The sequence below is a fragment of the Melanotaenia boesemani genome, chromosome 15 (assembly GCF_017639745.1).
Source record: "Melanotaenia boesemani isolate fMelBoe1 chromosome 15, fMelBoe1.pri, whole genome shotgun sequence".
NCBI classification, from domain to species: domain Eukaryota; kingdom Metazoa; phylum Chordata; class Actinopteri; order Atheriniformes; family Melanotaeniidae; genus Melanotaenia; species Melanotaenia boesemani.
The window spans coordinates 23,102,904-23,118,174 of NC_055696.1; the positions used below are offsets into that span (position 1 = coordinate 23,102,904).

Genomic DNA, 15,271 nt, shown 5'->3' on the forward strand with positions numbered 1-15,271 from the left:
TTTTTTTTTAGCTGTAAACAACACAATTACTTAATTTAGATGAAAACCACATATACTGTTAATAAAATTAGTATTTTTTAAATTTATTTTAAAAACAGGATTTTGGGGATAAAAAATGGCTCACAACACCCTCTACGGGGTAAAACCATGTTATGTTTTTCATTACATAAGGTGTGTTTCCATTACCCTTAGAATTCCGCAAAAGCTAAATAAAAAAAAACTCTCAAATATCACTAAAAAGTTTTTAAGCTTAAATGAGATGGTTTTTCAGATGTGTCGATATAGAAGTATATCGTAAAAGTGTAACTGTAAGAAAGCCCTACAGGTCAAGATTCAACAGCACCCTCTGCTGGCGAGAAGAAGAATGCTGTCTGGACAAGATGGGGCATGTTCAGCCACACTGACAAGCAGCAGACTAGTTGCAAGTAGACCGTACGAAGCTGCATGGACTTTCTGTGTGTTTTCCCTGTTATATGTGCGTTCTTGAGGAAATGTAAGTGCTTTCCACTTCTGAGTTATGGATAAGTTGTTCATTATTCCAATTCATGTTACAAAAACACTTTTTACACATTTACGCTTCACCGGACGTGGCGTAGCGGGTCACATGACCAGTTCATTTCAAATAAAGATGGTGCTGTATGAGTATACCCGGGAGGAGACTGAAATTTTTTTACAATTAATTAAAGAAAAAATTATATAATTGTCATCCTTGATAGCAAACAATGGCGAAATGCAGAGTTTTACAAAGATTTAGAAATCTCTATCCTCCTCAAAGTGGAGTCTCGCAGGACGAGATTTTACGAGTGTTTAGTGCACAGCTAATGCACTAAACACCATTCAGTGGAAACATCTGCAAATCACAATTGCAGTTTGTTGAAATTTTAGAAATATCGCTTTTATTTTGCAGAAAACTGCAATGGAAACGCAGCTATAGAGAAGTTATCTAAGTCTACGACTTCTATTCTTTCAGAGTTTCTGATTAAATATTCATGCAATGGGACGGATTTGTGCTTTTGAGGGGTGTAAAAGTAACACCGGACTTTATTCTTTACCTGCTGATCCTCTTCTGATGACAGACAGCAGCTCAAATCGTGGCAGCGGCAACTTACAGCAGCACTTCCTGCAGCTGCCACAACCTGCCACGAGTCTCCACAGCTTTCCAGAGCTGCTGGAAGTGCTGACAGGGTAACAGCGCTAACGTCTCAGACTGATATGGTTTAGGACCACCTTGTTCATGTGTAGCTGAGCAGATTCAGGAGGGGAAAAGTCTTCCACCTCAAAGACCGCTCTGTGGCGTTGATGCTTTGTGAATCTCACTTTTTATCTTGCTAGTGAACTGAGCTGCTGTCAATCATTTCTGCCTGTGTTTCCCGACCCGCCCACTCTCCGCTCCCTGATCACCCCACACCTCCCACCCCAACCCTTGCAGTTTCAGGCATTTTTCAAATTTGGCAGTGGGTGGAGTTACGCAAAAAGCAGGGGGTGGAGTTACACTTTAATAACAGTTTGTATATTTTTGATATGAACAAATATGGCCATGTTTTACAGAAAAAAATGCAGACAAAGATACTTGATGTGTTTTAGAAATGTGTTTTATGTTTTGAAACAAACATTACTTCTATCAATGCCTGCAGACTTCTCGCAGCAAAGTTTATATCAAAGCTGAAGAGATGGCACCACACAGTCATCCCAATAAAAAGAAGAACACTTTTCAAAATTTTAGGACTGAATTTAACCTCTTGTTTTGCAAGGATGAAACAAATCAAAACCAGATGAGCCTTCAGACACATCTTCCAAACAATCTTAGCGAGCTCTGAACTGTAAGGTTGCTGATCTGAGCTTCGGTTCGGTTTAGACTGCGAACATCATCAACAGAAGATTGTCGTAAACAAACTGAAGAACGGCTCAGCTGCTCACCACATACTGTGCTTCCACTCAGAGAGATCAGAGTGTGCCATTTGTTCCACTGCTGTTGAATCAACTCGGCGTGTTGCTCAATCACATAGCAGAGGCAGACAAAGTGCTTACAACCAAAGCATCTTACCTCCCCTACTCCCCAACGTGCACCAACATACTGCAGCTATTACACACCGGTGAACACAAATACACACAAACACCATCGCAGCGGGAGCTCCTTGGGGGGTTTAGATGTGACAGGCAGCTGTCACAGTGCAGACGGTGTTTTACACACAGGAATAAACACACTCCTCACACTGCTGCTGCTTCCTCCTCCCATATAATACCCCCTTCTCTTATACACACACACTTTTTTTTCCCCTAAGATTGTTTGCATTCCCAAATGATTGAGGAGGTGGCTATTTCTGGGGAGTAATGTATTTCAGCTACACCATAATTCATTTGTGCTTCAATCTAATTATGAGTTAGCCTTTTATGCTCTAAACTCCCATCCATTTATCCAGCATCAACGTCTGAACTGGGAGGACGGTGAAGCTTTAAATAGCTCCAGAAGAAGTTAGACTCTCATTGTTTTGCTTTTATAATGTCAAAGCACCCTCAGGTCAGTCCTACATGGTAAATGAATTCAATAAAATTAACTGCGGGAAATTGAAAATGTCAGTTTACTTGCTTCTGTGTGCATGTACAAAAGCATCTCATTGGTTGTCTGAATTTGGGGTAAAAGTTCCCTGAGGCTGGCTGCACATACAAATGGGGCTGTGTAAACTCCGCCTACAGAAAAACTCACGATTTCCAACATTTAATTTAGAGAGCAAGCCAAAGACTGAATAAATAAATAAATAAAAAGATGAAAAGGAAGGTTTCTGTCGCGTTTTGTATTCCTACTCGTTGAACATATGGTCAACTTAGAAGCAAACGGCTTCAATCAAGTGCAGGATAAGAGGATTGATAGGGATCAAGGCTGAACTAATACTTCTTTGAACATGTGTATGTGCTTACAAACTCTTTCTTATAATGTTGCTCATGATTTCAGTGTGTCTGCTGGAAATTGGACGTGGCGTTTAAAAGTAAAATACACCGCAAGGAGGGATTTGGCTATGAGTGAGCACAAGCTTCACCAGATAAGTTTTGATTAACTTCACATCAGTGAGTTCATGTATAGGCCCTCCTGCTGTGAGAGGACCCCCATGTCCCAGATTTACTGCTGCCCCTTCAACTGCCTGTTGGCCACTCATTTCCTCTTTTCGGTTCATTTTAAAACACCAATGAACCTCAGAAACATACATTTATTTCTGTGACTTACAGACTTTGGTATGCTTGTGTCACTGAAAATAAAACACACCAATAGGGAAACATCCCTTTTAAAAAAAAACAAACAACAACAAAAAAATCTAAAAACAACATAGCCAAAGTAAATATTGTTATTATATAATGTTGAAGTTTGTCTGCCAATGAAAACAGATGTAAATTAACAGAAATGCTACGTTTACATTTTGTATTTTTTTTTTTTTACTATATTCATTAATGTGCATTATGTCCATATTTAAATTAATAAATACATAATTACTCCACAATATGAAAATTCATATGCATGTTTATTTTAATTTAACCTCTATTTTGTCATGCGAAAATTACGAACAAATTCTTAATTACAATGATCACCTGTAAAGTGCCAGAAAGAACTTGTAGGACAGACAAAAAAAAAAAAACAAAAAAACAAACCAAAACAAAACAAAACAAACAAACAAAAAAAACAACAACTAAAATGGACATAAAGTTTATTAAATAATTTAAAACATTAAATAATTTAAAAAATTTAATTGTTAAAAATTTAGTGTTTATTACTATGCCGGAGTAATTACAATAAAATACAGTAGAGGGGAAATAAGAAATTTCTATCCCAGCCCCTTTTCCCTTTATTTGACACCAGACTAACAAATGAGCCTGTTTACATGCACTCTAAAAGTCTGGTTATTTTCTAATTAATGGAGTTATCAGATTATTAAAGTTATCATGTAGACAGCATAATCTGACCTGCTTTAAAGTGATTATGTGAAATCAGATTAACAGACCTAGATTTCTCCCCAATACAGTGCATGTCAGAATTATATCCAATTGTTTTTTTACATGTGCAAAAAGCTGTGTTACTGAGCAGAATACAAAATAAAATATAAAATAAAATAAAATGGGATGCTGGTGCAGCAGTATAAATAAAGTAAAACGTATTAGCTCCCACATTAGCACAGCTAACACTAAGACTTTCTTGAAAAATACCAGTAAGTTTGAGTCTCTCCGATAATGGAATAGAAATGTTGACCAGGGCTTTTCAAATATTCCATTTCTGAAGTACATTGAGATCCAGTTGTAAAATATATGTTGTGCCAACAGAACGAACATCCAGTAGATTGATTTATTTCTTTAAACATGTCATACACTGTAAAGACTTTTGTTCTAGCTGATAATAGTTTAACGTGAATCTCATTTAGATTTCTTAGAGACGTGTACTTCTGTGCAACTAAACTTGAAAATTACACTTTGACCTTTTGAATAAATTTAATTAATTTGCTTGTTATTAAGTGAAGTCATTAATCTAAGATGGTTCTTTAGCAGTGTAGCTTTAAAGGCTTATTTCATTCATCAGCCTACACACATGCAAAACAACCTGAAAGACCTGAAAGGACAAGTCTTTGAGATGGAAAAGCTCCACAAAAAAGGCTGAACCAGTCTTCGCTGTGTTAACTGAACATAGTATGTACTTTCTGAACAGAAACAGACTGATAGCATATTCCTCATCCTCCTCATCTTCATCTCTCCTTCTCATTTACATGTTTATCTTCCAGGAGTGCTGAAACTACAATTCCCCTTTTATGTTGTTTTTTTTAAAGCCTATTCCTGTAGCTCTGATAACAGTTTCATTCACAAATTTAATTGCCATCAGCACAGATGCAGCATCACCACACCAGAAGCATTTATTTCCAGAGAGGAAATTGAATAGTCAGAGCATGCGGGATTAATCGGCATATAACTGCAGCACCATCTCCTTTTAATTTATTTGACAAAGGATGAGGATATGGGCGCTAAATTAAAGATCTTTTGTATAAATTGCAAACTTTTTTTTTTTCTTTTTAAGTAACCGAGGCTCCACTTTTAGATGCTACAACACGAGAGCTGATATTTCTTCAGGTACTTAGATAGTAATTGACTACCCTCTTCTGTAATCAGTGTTAGTGGAGGTTGGGTCTCCAAAATGGCAAGCTCACTCTTTACAATTGGCTGGTGATGAGCTGACTTCTTGCACACACACACAAACACACACATGCATGCAAAGATGGGATGAAATGGAGTACTTACGCGATAGGCCAACTGCGATGGAGGGATGTTAAAATAGGAGGAAAGAAAAGAGGAAAGGTGAAATGAGTGAGATGATGAACAGACAATGACTGGTGAAACTGGAAGTGATATTTTCAAAACTTTTAAAAGTACTCAATTCAAAATGAGTAAAGACATGAGTTAATGAACAAATGGACTGAAGTTAAAGAGGTGAAAGCAGGGGTGTCAAACATGTGGCCTGGGGGCCAAACCAGGCCCACCAGAGAGTACAATCTGGACAGTGGGATGAATTTAGTAAATGTAAAAATAACACTGAAGACATTCACTGTATTTTTTCTGATAAAAGTAAATGCAATTCCTAACAGAGATACGACTTAAATAATCTTTATTTATTTATTTATTAATTAGTTAGTTAATAGTTCTGACTTAAGTTTGTATTATGAGGTGAGTCATGTACAGGTATGTATATTTACAATACAAGCGTCTAGCTCTTTAAAAGTTATTAAATGTGATTAAGTGATTAAATGTTTTGTGATTTTGTAGATCCATTATGATTTGTACATGTAAATGATAAAATGAGGCAAAATATTGTTGAAATTGCATTTATTTTTTTTAAGAAATTTCAGATTGTTTATAATGTTTTCTAAAGAAATTGTTTATTAAATGTAAACATCTTGATAATGTACTTCTTTACACTAAAATAAAGGGAAGGTTTAGAGTTATTTATGGTTTCTGTGCAATTATTTTACTGGTCTGGCCCAGTTACAATCACATTGTAGTGCATGTAATAATAGTTTGACACCCCTGTCCTAAAGGAATGCAGTAGTGAGTATGATTGGCTCGATATGGGCATAAAGGCAAAGATGTGAGTTTTAATTCTGATTGATGTGTGGTTTTGGAAAAAAAATATATCTGTGCATTTACTTTGTGTGTATGAAGCATTCCTATTATCTCTAATACTATAGCCACATAAACCAACCCCAATCAATTTCCATTTGCTTAAAAGCTGCTGCTGGGAATGACTTCTTCATTCTGTGGCAAAATTCTATTAGTTAAATGCACAATGTGTATGTCTGCAAAAGTGTGTGTTTTCTCCTCCATCAACAAATACAAACTGTGTGTTTGTCAGTACATTTGTTTAGATAGAGAATGTGAGCATATTGACACACGTCAGAAGTGTCTGTACCAGAGTTTTGTGAGTAGGGCCCTCCTGACTGTACCGAATGAAGCACTAAATATTCCTTTTTATCATCAGGAATGACACATTTCTTTTCCAAGCTCCTCTCTTCTAGCACCAACTTCATTCTCATGCAATTTCAATGCTTTTTGATCTCAATTCTCTTTCCAGGGGGATGTCAAGTCCACACTTGAAAGGACCCTAAAATCCATTTTTCACTTTATCTCTCTTTTAGCTTCACTTGACATCATGTTACCACTGGAATAATATGGGAAGTTTTCAGCAGTCTCTCTTTCTCTCTCTCACCCCCTTCTTAATAGACAGCGCAAAGATTTTTGCTCCAGCACTTGTCTGCCAACAAAAATAACCAAAATATAATCATCCAAGGACAGACAGTTAAATGAGACAGCTGCTGGTGGGTGAAATGTGGGCATTTTGTGATGCATCACAGCAAAAACCCTCCATCTGTGCAAATTATTTGATCATGTAGTCAGTGTTAAAAACACATTTGTAGAACAAGTGAAAGATTTACCAGTGTAGGATTGCCTCCACTCAAGTTTCAAAGTATTTGGTAGAGAGCCCCCAAAAAAGAGAGAACTAAATGAATAAAATTACATCCCTCTAGTACTTTATTTAGCTTGTGGCATCATTCATACTGTTTTTTTTATGTTTTGTATATTTTGCAAATCACTCAAGTTATATTCAAATTTCAACAGCAACACAGTGACTTTGCAGCCAGCTGGCGCAGCTAATTACGTCTCCTCCAGCAAAACTCATGGGATTTTACTGAACCATTTCTGATACCCATGTCTGGCATTTGTTTGTGTGTCTGTGTTTCTGAGTGAATGAAATAGTGTAAGCTGTCTTACCATGCACTTGGAGGGTCCCCGATGCCTCAGCTTTACCCACGCTGTTCTCTGACACGCAAGTATAGGTGCCTTCATCTTCTGCTCGCACCTGGCTTAGACGCAGACTATTGTCACTGCGGATCTCAAATCTGGAAAGTCAAGGACACGACATGGTTTAGCACAACGTGTCAAATCTGTGTTCTCAAAACTTAATGAATGAATAAATTACTGCAGTCAGCACCAGACCAACAACAAAGCTGTTGATTTTCTTATTAGAAAGTTGATGAGCTGCAGTACGTTTGAAGTTTTACTCCAGCAATAATTAATCACAAATGTACATCAACTACGACCTGCTTATTTAGTAGCCCTCACATCGCTAAACAGATTCTAAGTTGCTAGCATCAAGCAACTGTTCCTGTATCTTGGAAAATAGTATCTACTTGCTCATGGTTGCTAGTACCCACTCGGTGGCCAAGGGTTGAATTACAACTACAGGTGATTAGCAACTGCTCAGTCAACATGGCATCCAACACCAGACCACTCATCATAGGGGCTAGGTCCCTATACTTTTCACAGTGGCTAGCACCCACTTACTCAGCTAGCCAGAGATCCACCTGCAAATACCTTGTGCATGCTCACTTGACAAAGACAAATCCATACTATTAGTTGCTAGTAAACACTTAGTCATTCAAGTGGCTAGCACTCACTTGCTTGTCTTAGAGGTTAGCTTGCCTTGCTTATCACTGTGGCTGGCTAGCAAGTCCAAGTCCCAGCTGCCAGCAGCTACTGCCTGCTCACTTATCCTTGTGGCTAGTGCATGCTCATTGCTCACCAGGTCAAATAACCACTGTTAGCGATAACGCTTTGTCATTCTATTTCTTTGTTTTGGTGGTGATATATATACTTGCTTGTAATTGCTTGAACTTAGTCACTTGGGTTGAATTGCAACTGCTAGACTAGCTGTAGTCATTCTGGTGGCTAGCAAGTGATTGCTCATCTTTGAGACCAACTCCCCTTGCTCATCACTGCAGCTACCACCAACTTACTCAGCTAGCCCAAGGTCCAGCTGCTAGCACCTAGCACCTGCTCACTTAACAAGCTTAAATCCCTGTTGTTAGTAACTAGTAAACACTTAGTCATTCTGATGGCTAGCACACACTTGCTGTTCTTAAAAACTAGCTTCCCTTACTCATTAGAGCCCCCACCCAGCTACTCGATCAGCCTGAGTCCCGAGTGCTAACACCAAGTGCCTGCTCACTTGATCAGCCAAATCTTTACTGTTAGTATTAAACACTCAGTCTTCCAGGAGGCTAGCACTTGCTCGCTTGTCTCAGATTCTAGCTCCCCTCATTCCTCTTAGTGGCAAGCACCCACGTATTTGTCCAGCTAGGGTCCTGGCTGGAACCCCCACCAGCCCCCTAACCTTACACCTTGTAGCTGCAAGGTACTGAGTAGCACTTAGCTTGCTAGTATCTTATTTCATTGGAACTTTGAGAAAGCTTATCAACAGACATTAAGGTATTTTACTAAATCAAAGTTGTACAAGAGCAGTGCTCTTAAACAAAAAACTAATACTCTGAAAACAAAAGCCCATACAGGCAAATGAGGGAAAATATAGACCAGAAATATAAATAGCGCAGAAAATCTGCTGACACCGAGGAAACATTTGGCCTTATTTCCCCAGAGAGATCATTAAAGTTTCATCCAATCAAATCATCAAAATAAGAGTGAGAGAGCAGGACTCACAGGAACACAGTGTCATGATGCAAACACCACAATATGCCTATCTCTGGAGAGCCTCAGCCCAATTTAAATCCTGTGCACAGGAAGCAAACAATCTTTATGCACATAAGATAGTTGTTAAACCAATAAGTTGTTCATCGTGAGCATTAATTTTTCTTTTACATTTTTTTCTGTAATGCATCCAAAACTAATAACATACTCTCATGCAGAAAATTTGCTCTCCAGCTTGAAGCTGAAGAGGCTCTCACTCCAAGGCCCTGTCAACACTACATGGATATTCTACAAAATGTTTTATTTCTCTCATTCTAATGCAAACAGCAGCAGAGATTTTATACAAACAGATGATTTCTTTTGCTTTAAACTTGAATTTCAGTGTATATGTTTGTAGAGGGCAAACAGAGGTTTTGGGGTAGACTGATTTCCCAGCTTACATGTCTACTTTTACATTATGCAACGTTTGCGATTTGGAAACAAAACTGTCAGACCATTTACATGACCATAAAAATCAGATAACTGTGAATAATCTGATCATTTTCACAATCAAATCTGACGTTTGCATGAACTCTCAAAATCCAAAACCAGAAAAATCATAGTTTATTTTTCAGTCCTTCGTGGTACGTAATGAAATAGGACTCAAACTTCCTGTTTTTCATTTTTTTTTCCTCCCAAAAGATCCAGTCTCGTTTTATTGAACATGGCAATGCGTCCGTTCTTCATTTTTCTTGATATGAGGAAAAAACAATGGTTTGTTTTCATTCAGTAAATATCTGTCCTTGGTCTTTGTGTAATCAGACTTTCATTTATTAATTTTATTTATATCCTCCGGTCATCTAATTTATTTTTCAATTTCAATTTATTTTTATGTGCAAATGTAAATGACCGTAATAAATAAGACTTAAAGGTCTACATGAAAGACAGCATAATGCTGAGAAATAAAGTGTGTTAATCTGATTTCTTATTACCAGATAACTGCAGTTAGTCTATTAAGCATATAAGATTATTCAGTTTCCAGAAACTGGATAATGATCAGATTTTTGGGGTACATGTAAACAGGCTCAATAGACTGGTTTCGTGATGTCTGGCTAGCTTTGCTTTGAATAACATTTGTCTTTCGGTTTGTCATTGGACATGGTCTAAATGTTAGAAAGATTTTGGATGAATTCTGGAGGAATAACAGTTAATGATGCCTAAAAAGAAAGAGTCAGGATTTTTTTTTATGTTGTTGTCTGGACAAAGATATTTTGGAAAGATTTTGTTGTTGCTTTATAGAGCACGGAGCCTTGATCATATGAAAAATTTTCATCTGTTGCACTGATTTCAGATCGTGAAAAGAATTTGTGGATTTTCATGGATGTGGCTTCTGTTTTACCTGCCGCGAGGCAACTCCCCTTCCTCTCTCCGCCAGCGGACAGTCGGAGTCGGGTCTCCATGCACCTCGCAGTAGAAGTCCACCGTATCATCTGCCAACACCACCTGGTTTACTGGCTGTTTGGTGAAGACGGGCCTCTCTGAAACAGACAATTGAAAATAGTTTCTAGCTTTTTCTATCACATTAGTCCATCTTTCATTACGTAAACTAAATGACGCTATGAAGCTATCCCACTAAAATTAGTGGGATAGCTTGGGTAAATCTAAAAACATCTTGTGATGTTTTTCTTAGATAAAATTGCTGCTCTTGAATTTTCATCAGAGCGGTCTCTGAAGATGGTCATGAAGAAAGAATCAAAGCATGAACTCAAAGAGAAATGAGGCAGAAAAAGGAGCTGGAGGTAATAAGTTAAAAACCATGGATGTCGATTGCATTGCACCAGAGCTAAAAGTAAATCTTAATATTTTATCTGGGTCCAAGCCAACCCTGGAAAGTGTGTTATCCAAACTACAGCTTGTCTTAACTCAGATCAAGACACACTTAGACACACCTAAGAATTAATCACTTCTACAAACTCCTGCTTATTTGCTCTATTATATCAGAAATACTTTCTTTGCCTGCAGCAGCACAAACTGTGACCACTCATCACTAATAGTGTTACTCAGGTAAGAATCAATACAACACAATCACATTGTATACCCAGAGAGACAAATATGCCTTGTAAGCTCTTATCATGATCACTATGGGTTTTAAAAATCATTACAGGCTGGAGAAATCCGACTGCATGTGGAGCTCAGTGTGCAGCCTTTGATAAGGGGACAAAAATGGATGGATGCATAAATTAGCACAGAAGTGTCAATCTCATAGATATTTTATAAATAAATATTAAAGGATAAATTGAAGACATGTATCTCCAAAAACCTGTTTTACTGTTGCACTGCAGTGTGTTGGAGAAGCAACTCCCTGAGATCAACACACATTTTTTAAAAAAAGACTCACGCTGCTGTGTCACGGAGAAAAGAGCAGAGTCGGATGGGAGAAAAAAGAAGGGAGGTCAAAAGAGTAAAGCGAAACGGCAGCTGGGGGAGAAGAGATTCATCTACTTCTCCATCACCAGGAGATGAAATGAAAATGCAACTCAGTGGAGGATAAATCTTGAGAGACAGTGATGGTGTGCTAAAGAGACTTTCTTTTTAAATAAAGGTTGAAAAAGATCATCATTTAACAGTGTTTAAAGCTTAAAACATAAAAAAAAAATAGACAAATGTCTGTTATCAGTCTAAATTATCATAACAAATTATAAATTAGATCTAAATATGATTATTTCCGCTCATATTTGAATATATTTGATAGTCTTCTATAGTTTCAAAGAGCTGTATGTTTGTAGTCGTACAGATTACTGCTTTCTCACATTGTTTTCCTAGTTGAATGTACTCAAAGTTAAAATGACTCACCAAATACCACAAGCTCAGCAGGATCACTGTCTTTCTCTCCAACCATGTTGGTTCCAACACATACATACATGCCAGCATCACTTTTCCTGGTGTTTGAGATCATCAGCTTTCCCCCACGGATCTGAAAAAGAGATAAGTAACAGTAGGTGGAAATGGGAAAAGGAGAGAGATAGAGGAGGAAAGGGTAAAAGGAGAGGACAAACAGAGACCGATTGGAAACAGGAAATGGAATCATGTTGGTCAAAACAGAAGATATTCAGGCTTTTTCAGTGCTCTATGATGTATGGCTTGCCTCCTAGTCCATACATTATTTTGACAATAGCTGTAGCTTTGGGCCAGTCGTTATAGAAACACTTTCTACTGCTCAGCTTGCAATAAGTGGTTGTATTGATTCATCAGCTGATGATTTAGTGCGGTGTGTGGACACAATTTCCAACATTCAGGATAATTTTAAAACCAGAGATTATACAACAAACTTATGGATGTCATATCTTAAAACCAAATTTTCACGGTGGAGCTTAGAGGATTAATTCAGTAATCTAATTACCTGAAGGAAGATAATCCTTCTTAGTGTGGTGTTATGACTGTATTGTTTTACGGTTGGTACCAGAGTGAGCAGCTTGTGTTTTTAGAACCTCTTTAGCATTGCACACCCCTTGCTAACTTGTAATATTTCCAGTTAGAAACCTGTAAAATCCTCCTCTGTAGAAGTTTGAAAGAACCAGGGTGGACATGCATGATAGCCATAACAGATTATTTGTAATTAAATTAAAACTATCCCTTTTTTTCACCTCTGCTCCAATGATGAAGACAGGATTGTCTCATTTTGTATTCGCAAGATCATCAATTTCCTCCCTTGTGCACGCTAACAGTGAGTGTGCTAATCTGTTTTTAATACAGTCAGAAGCTTGCATGCCAGTTATTTTAGCAAGCAGCTTGATGGATGCAGTGAAACAACAATCAATGCACTTCAATAAACATGTTTGCACTCCATTATCAATGTGAACAGAGCTCAGATTCTTTTAGCAGGTGCTTCTCATCAATGATTGAAACTCTGCACTTTCTATAACACAAAAGAGTTTAACATGAAAAATTTAAGAATTATGGTGACTGAAAAGTCACCGTCTTAGTCAAAACTAATAAACTTGGGATTATTGCAAAATCCTGGAAAATTTTGTTATCCAGAGATGGCTTATCATGATGGATTGGTTCCTTGGCTGTGTCCAGAATTTACTCACAGTAATCCGTTCATCTCGATCATTGACCCGAACGTTGTTTCTTTTCCATGAGATGGTGGGCTCAGGATGGCCTCTTGGAGGGATACACTCCATGACGGCGGGCTCACCTGCTGCCACCACCACATCACTGGGAGTCTGACGGAAGTCATCTCTCAAAACTGGAGAAAAACACAAGGTAAAAAGACATAATCAGAATGTTTATAAACCTCTATGTCGATGATACCACCTTTAATCTGGATTGGCAGACATTCGGCATTGTTAAGAAAAACATTTAGCCTAACAATAATACATCTTTTTGACTAAAAATACATTCATAGACTCTATTAGTTTGGAAACTACAGATAATAATGATGACGAAAATGATTATGTATGTTTCAAACAGATTATGTTAAACAGCCGTTTTATTTATAATTTAAGTCTCTGAGAGGCAAAGATGAGCAAAAGATCTCAATTTTATTTTTAACAAATGCAAACAAAAAAAATCAGTTAAACATTTAAAAACAATGCTTCTTAAAGAAAGACTGTAGATAATTGCATATTTCTCCCTCTACAGAGCATAGTGTTATCAAACAATTCAAGCAATCTGGATGAGTTTAGTGCTTAAAGGGTAAGTCTGCAGCCTAAGCTGGACAACTTGATGTCTGATCCCTCAGACAGAACTGCATCAAGACCCATCATTCTGGATAGACACTGACAAGAATTTTCAGTCAATTTGTTTATATTAGCTTGTTTGTCAAGCACTACAAGCAGCATTTCATTCACAAATGGCTCTTGAATTTTATTGTGCAAAAAAATAAGCCATATGTTGGCCCTATCAAGGAGATGTATTGACTTCTTTGGGTTTGGTGTTAGTTGTGTGGTAAAATCCCTTAAATCCCCTTTCTTCCCCATTTTGATGGTCAGTTTTCACTTCAGAAAGACGTCTTGATCATGTCTACATGCCTCAGTGCGTTGAGTTGCTTCCATGTGATTGGCTGATTCGTTTTTGCGTTAACAAACAACCGATGAAGTTATTAAGATAAAGCATGAACTGCTGCCTACAATGAAATAAAAGTTAAACTAAATATAACAATCACAGAATATAAAAAGGTGGAAATAAAAGAAAAAGATCATCTCTCACTATCTGGGGGAGCAAAATAACCCAAAGCATGATAGGACATTGATGCTGATACTGTATTTGACATGAGTGAATTTAACATGATGTGTCTGCATCCCTGAGGTCTTCATTGACTTAATATCATGTGTGTGTGGCATCACAGCACATCAATAATGAAGGCTCCAGTCGCTGACACACACAAAGTGGATGAATTATTCAGGCTGACCTAAACACACAAACATAAAACAACGTGGTAAGCACACACACATACACATAAAGACAAAAGAAATACCATTTTAAAAGTAATTCAGATAAATCAGCTTCATCAATTGATAAAACAAAGTCAATTTAGATTCAGATTTTAAAAAAAACTGCATTTCTCCTGCTTTCTGGAGTTTATTCATTAAACATGTGATATTTGTCTTTGAGTCATGGTGCCTGCTTTTAAATTCATCCCTCTGTAGTCAACATCTCGAAGGCATCTGGCTTTTTCTTTATCATGACACTTTCTAAAGCTCTGCAACTCCTCTGATAACAAATGCAAAGGATGGACCAAATCACTTACAGATTAACAAATACCATAAAATATTAAATAATATAAATATAAATAATAACTTTTCTTTTGCACCATTCTCTTCTTGTCATGAAACTCACTTAAAAGCCACTTTAAATAATAAATAAATAATTCCATCAAAAAAAACCTTTTCTACATCATGCACACATGAAACCCATAAAGCAATGCAGCCTCTAAATCTTTTGGTATTGTGTTCTTCAATAAAACCTCATTTAACCATAAACACCTCCTAAAGGTTTCTTCGAAGCAACTGTGTCAGCAGATGGAAGAATCGAACGACTGCTTTTAAAAGATTAACTGATGCGAGGTGATAGCATGTCAGATTTTCATACATTATGAAGCTCTTGCTGATGATATCAATAAGTCATATAAGTAAAATGGCACTCAAGTCTCTGAGTATGCAAAGTCTTGCATGGATCTGGAATCTGTCATGAATAAAAAGGGAGAGAAGCCTGACCTGAAAGGAAACAAACTGCATCCTAATTTCCACTGACAGCTCCTTAAGTTGTTTTAAACATTTTCCAT

The 15,271-nt window shown here is 37.3% G+C and overlaps 1 protein-coding gene and 1 long non-coding RNA gene across 5 annotated transcripts in view; one reads left to right on the forward strand and one right to left on the reverse strand.

Moving 5' to 3' along the window:
• The window catches only part of robo3 (roundabout, axon guidance receptor, homolog 3 (Drosophila)), a 205,275-nt gene that overhangs the window by 46,891 nt on the left and 143,113 nt on the right, over nucleotides 1-15,271 (reverse strand). For 2 of the 4 annotated variants that reach the window (XM_042008552.1, XM_042008554.1), the window contains exons 3-7: nucleotides 13,077-13,234; nucleotides 11,839-11,959; nucleotides 10,385-10,523; nucleotides 7,294-7,421; nucleotides 5,269-5,280 (exon numbers count right to left, since the gene is read on the reverse strand). In XM_042008552.1, coding sequence (XP_041864486.1) covers nucleotides 5,269-5,280; nucleotides 7,294-7,421; nucleotides 10,385-10,523; nucleotides 11,839-11,959; nucleotides 13,077-13,234 — 558 coding nt within the window. The remainder of the gene's footprint in view (nucleotides 1-5,268; nucleotides 5,281-7,293; nucleotides 7,422-10,384; nucleotides 10,524-11,838; nucleotides 11,960-13,076; nucleotides 13,235-15,271) is intronic. The other 2 variants (XM_042008555.1, XM_042008553.1) reach the window with 1 other exon arrangement.
• LOC121654423 lies at nucleotides 320-14,445 on the forward strand. The gene is made up of 3 exons (XR_006012951.1): nucleotides 320-493; nucleotides 4,415-4,416; nucleotides 14,431-14,445. It is a non-coding gene; the product is annotated as an uncharacterized LOC121654423 (long non-coding RNA).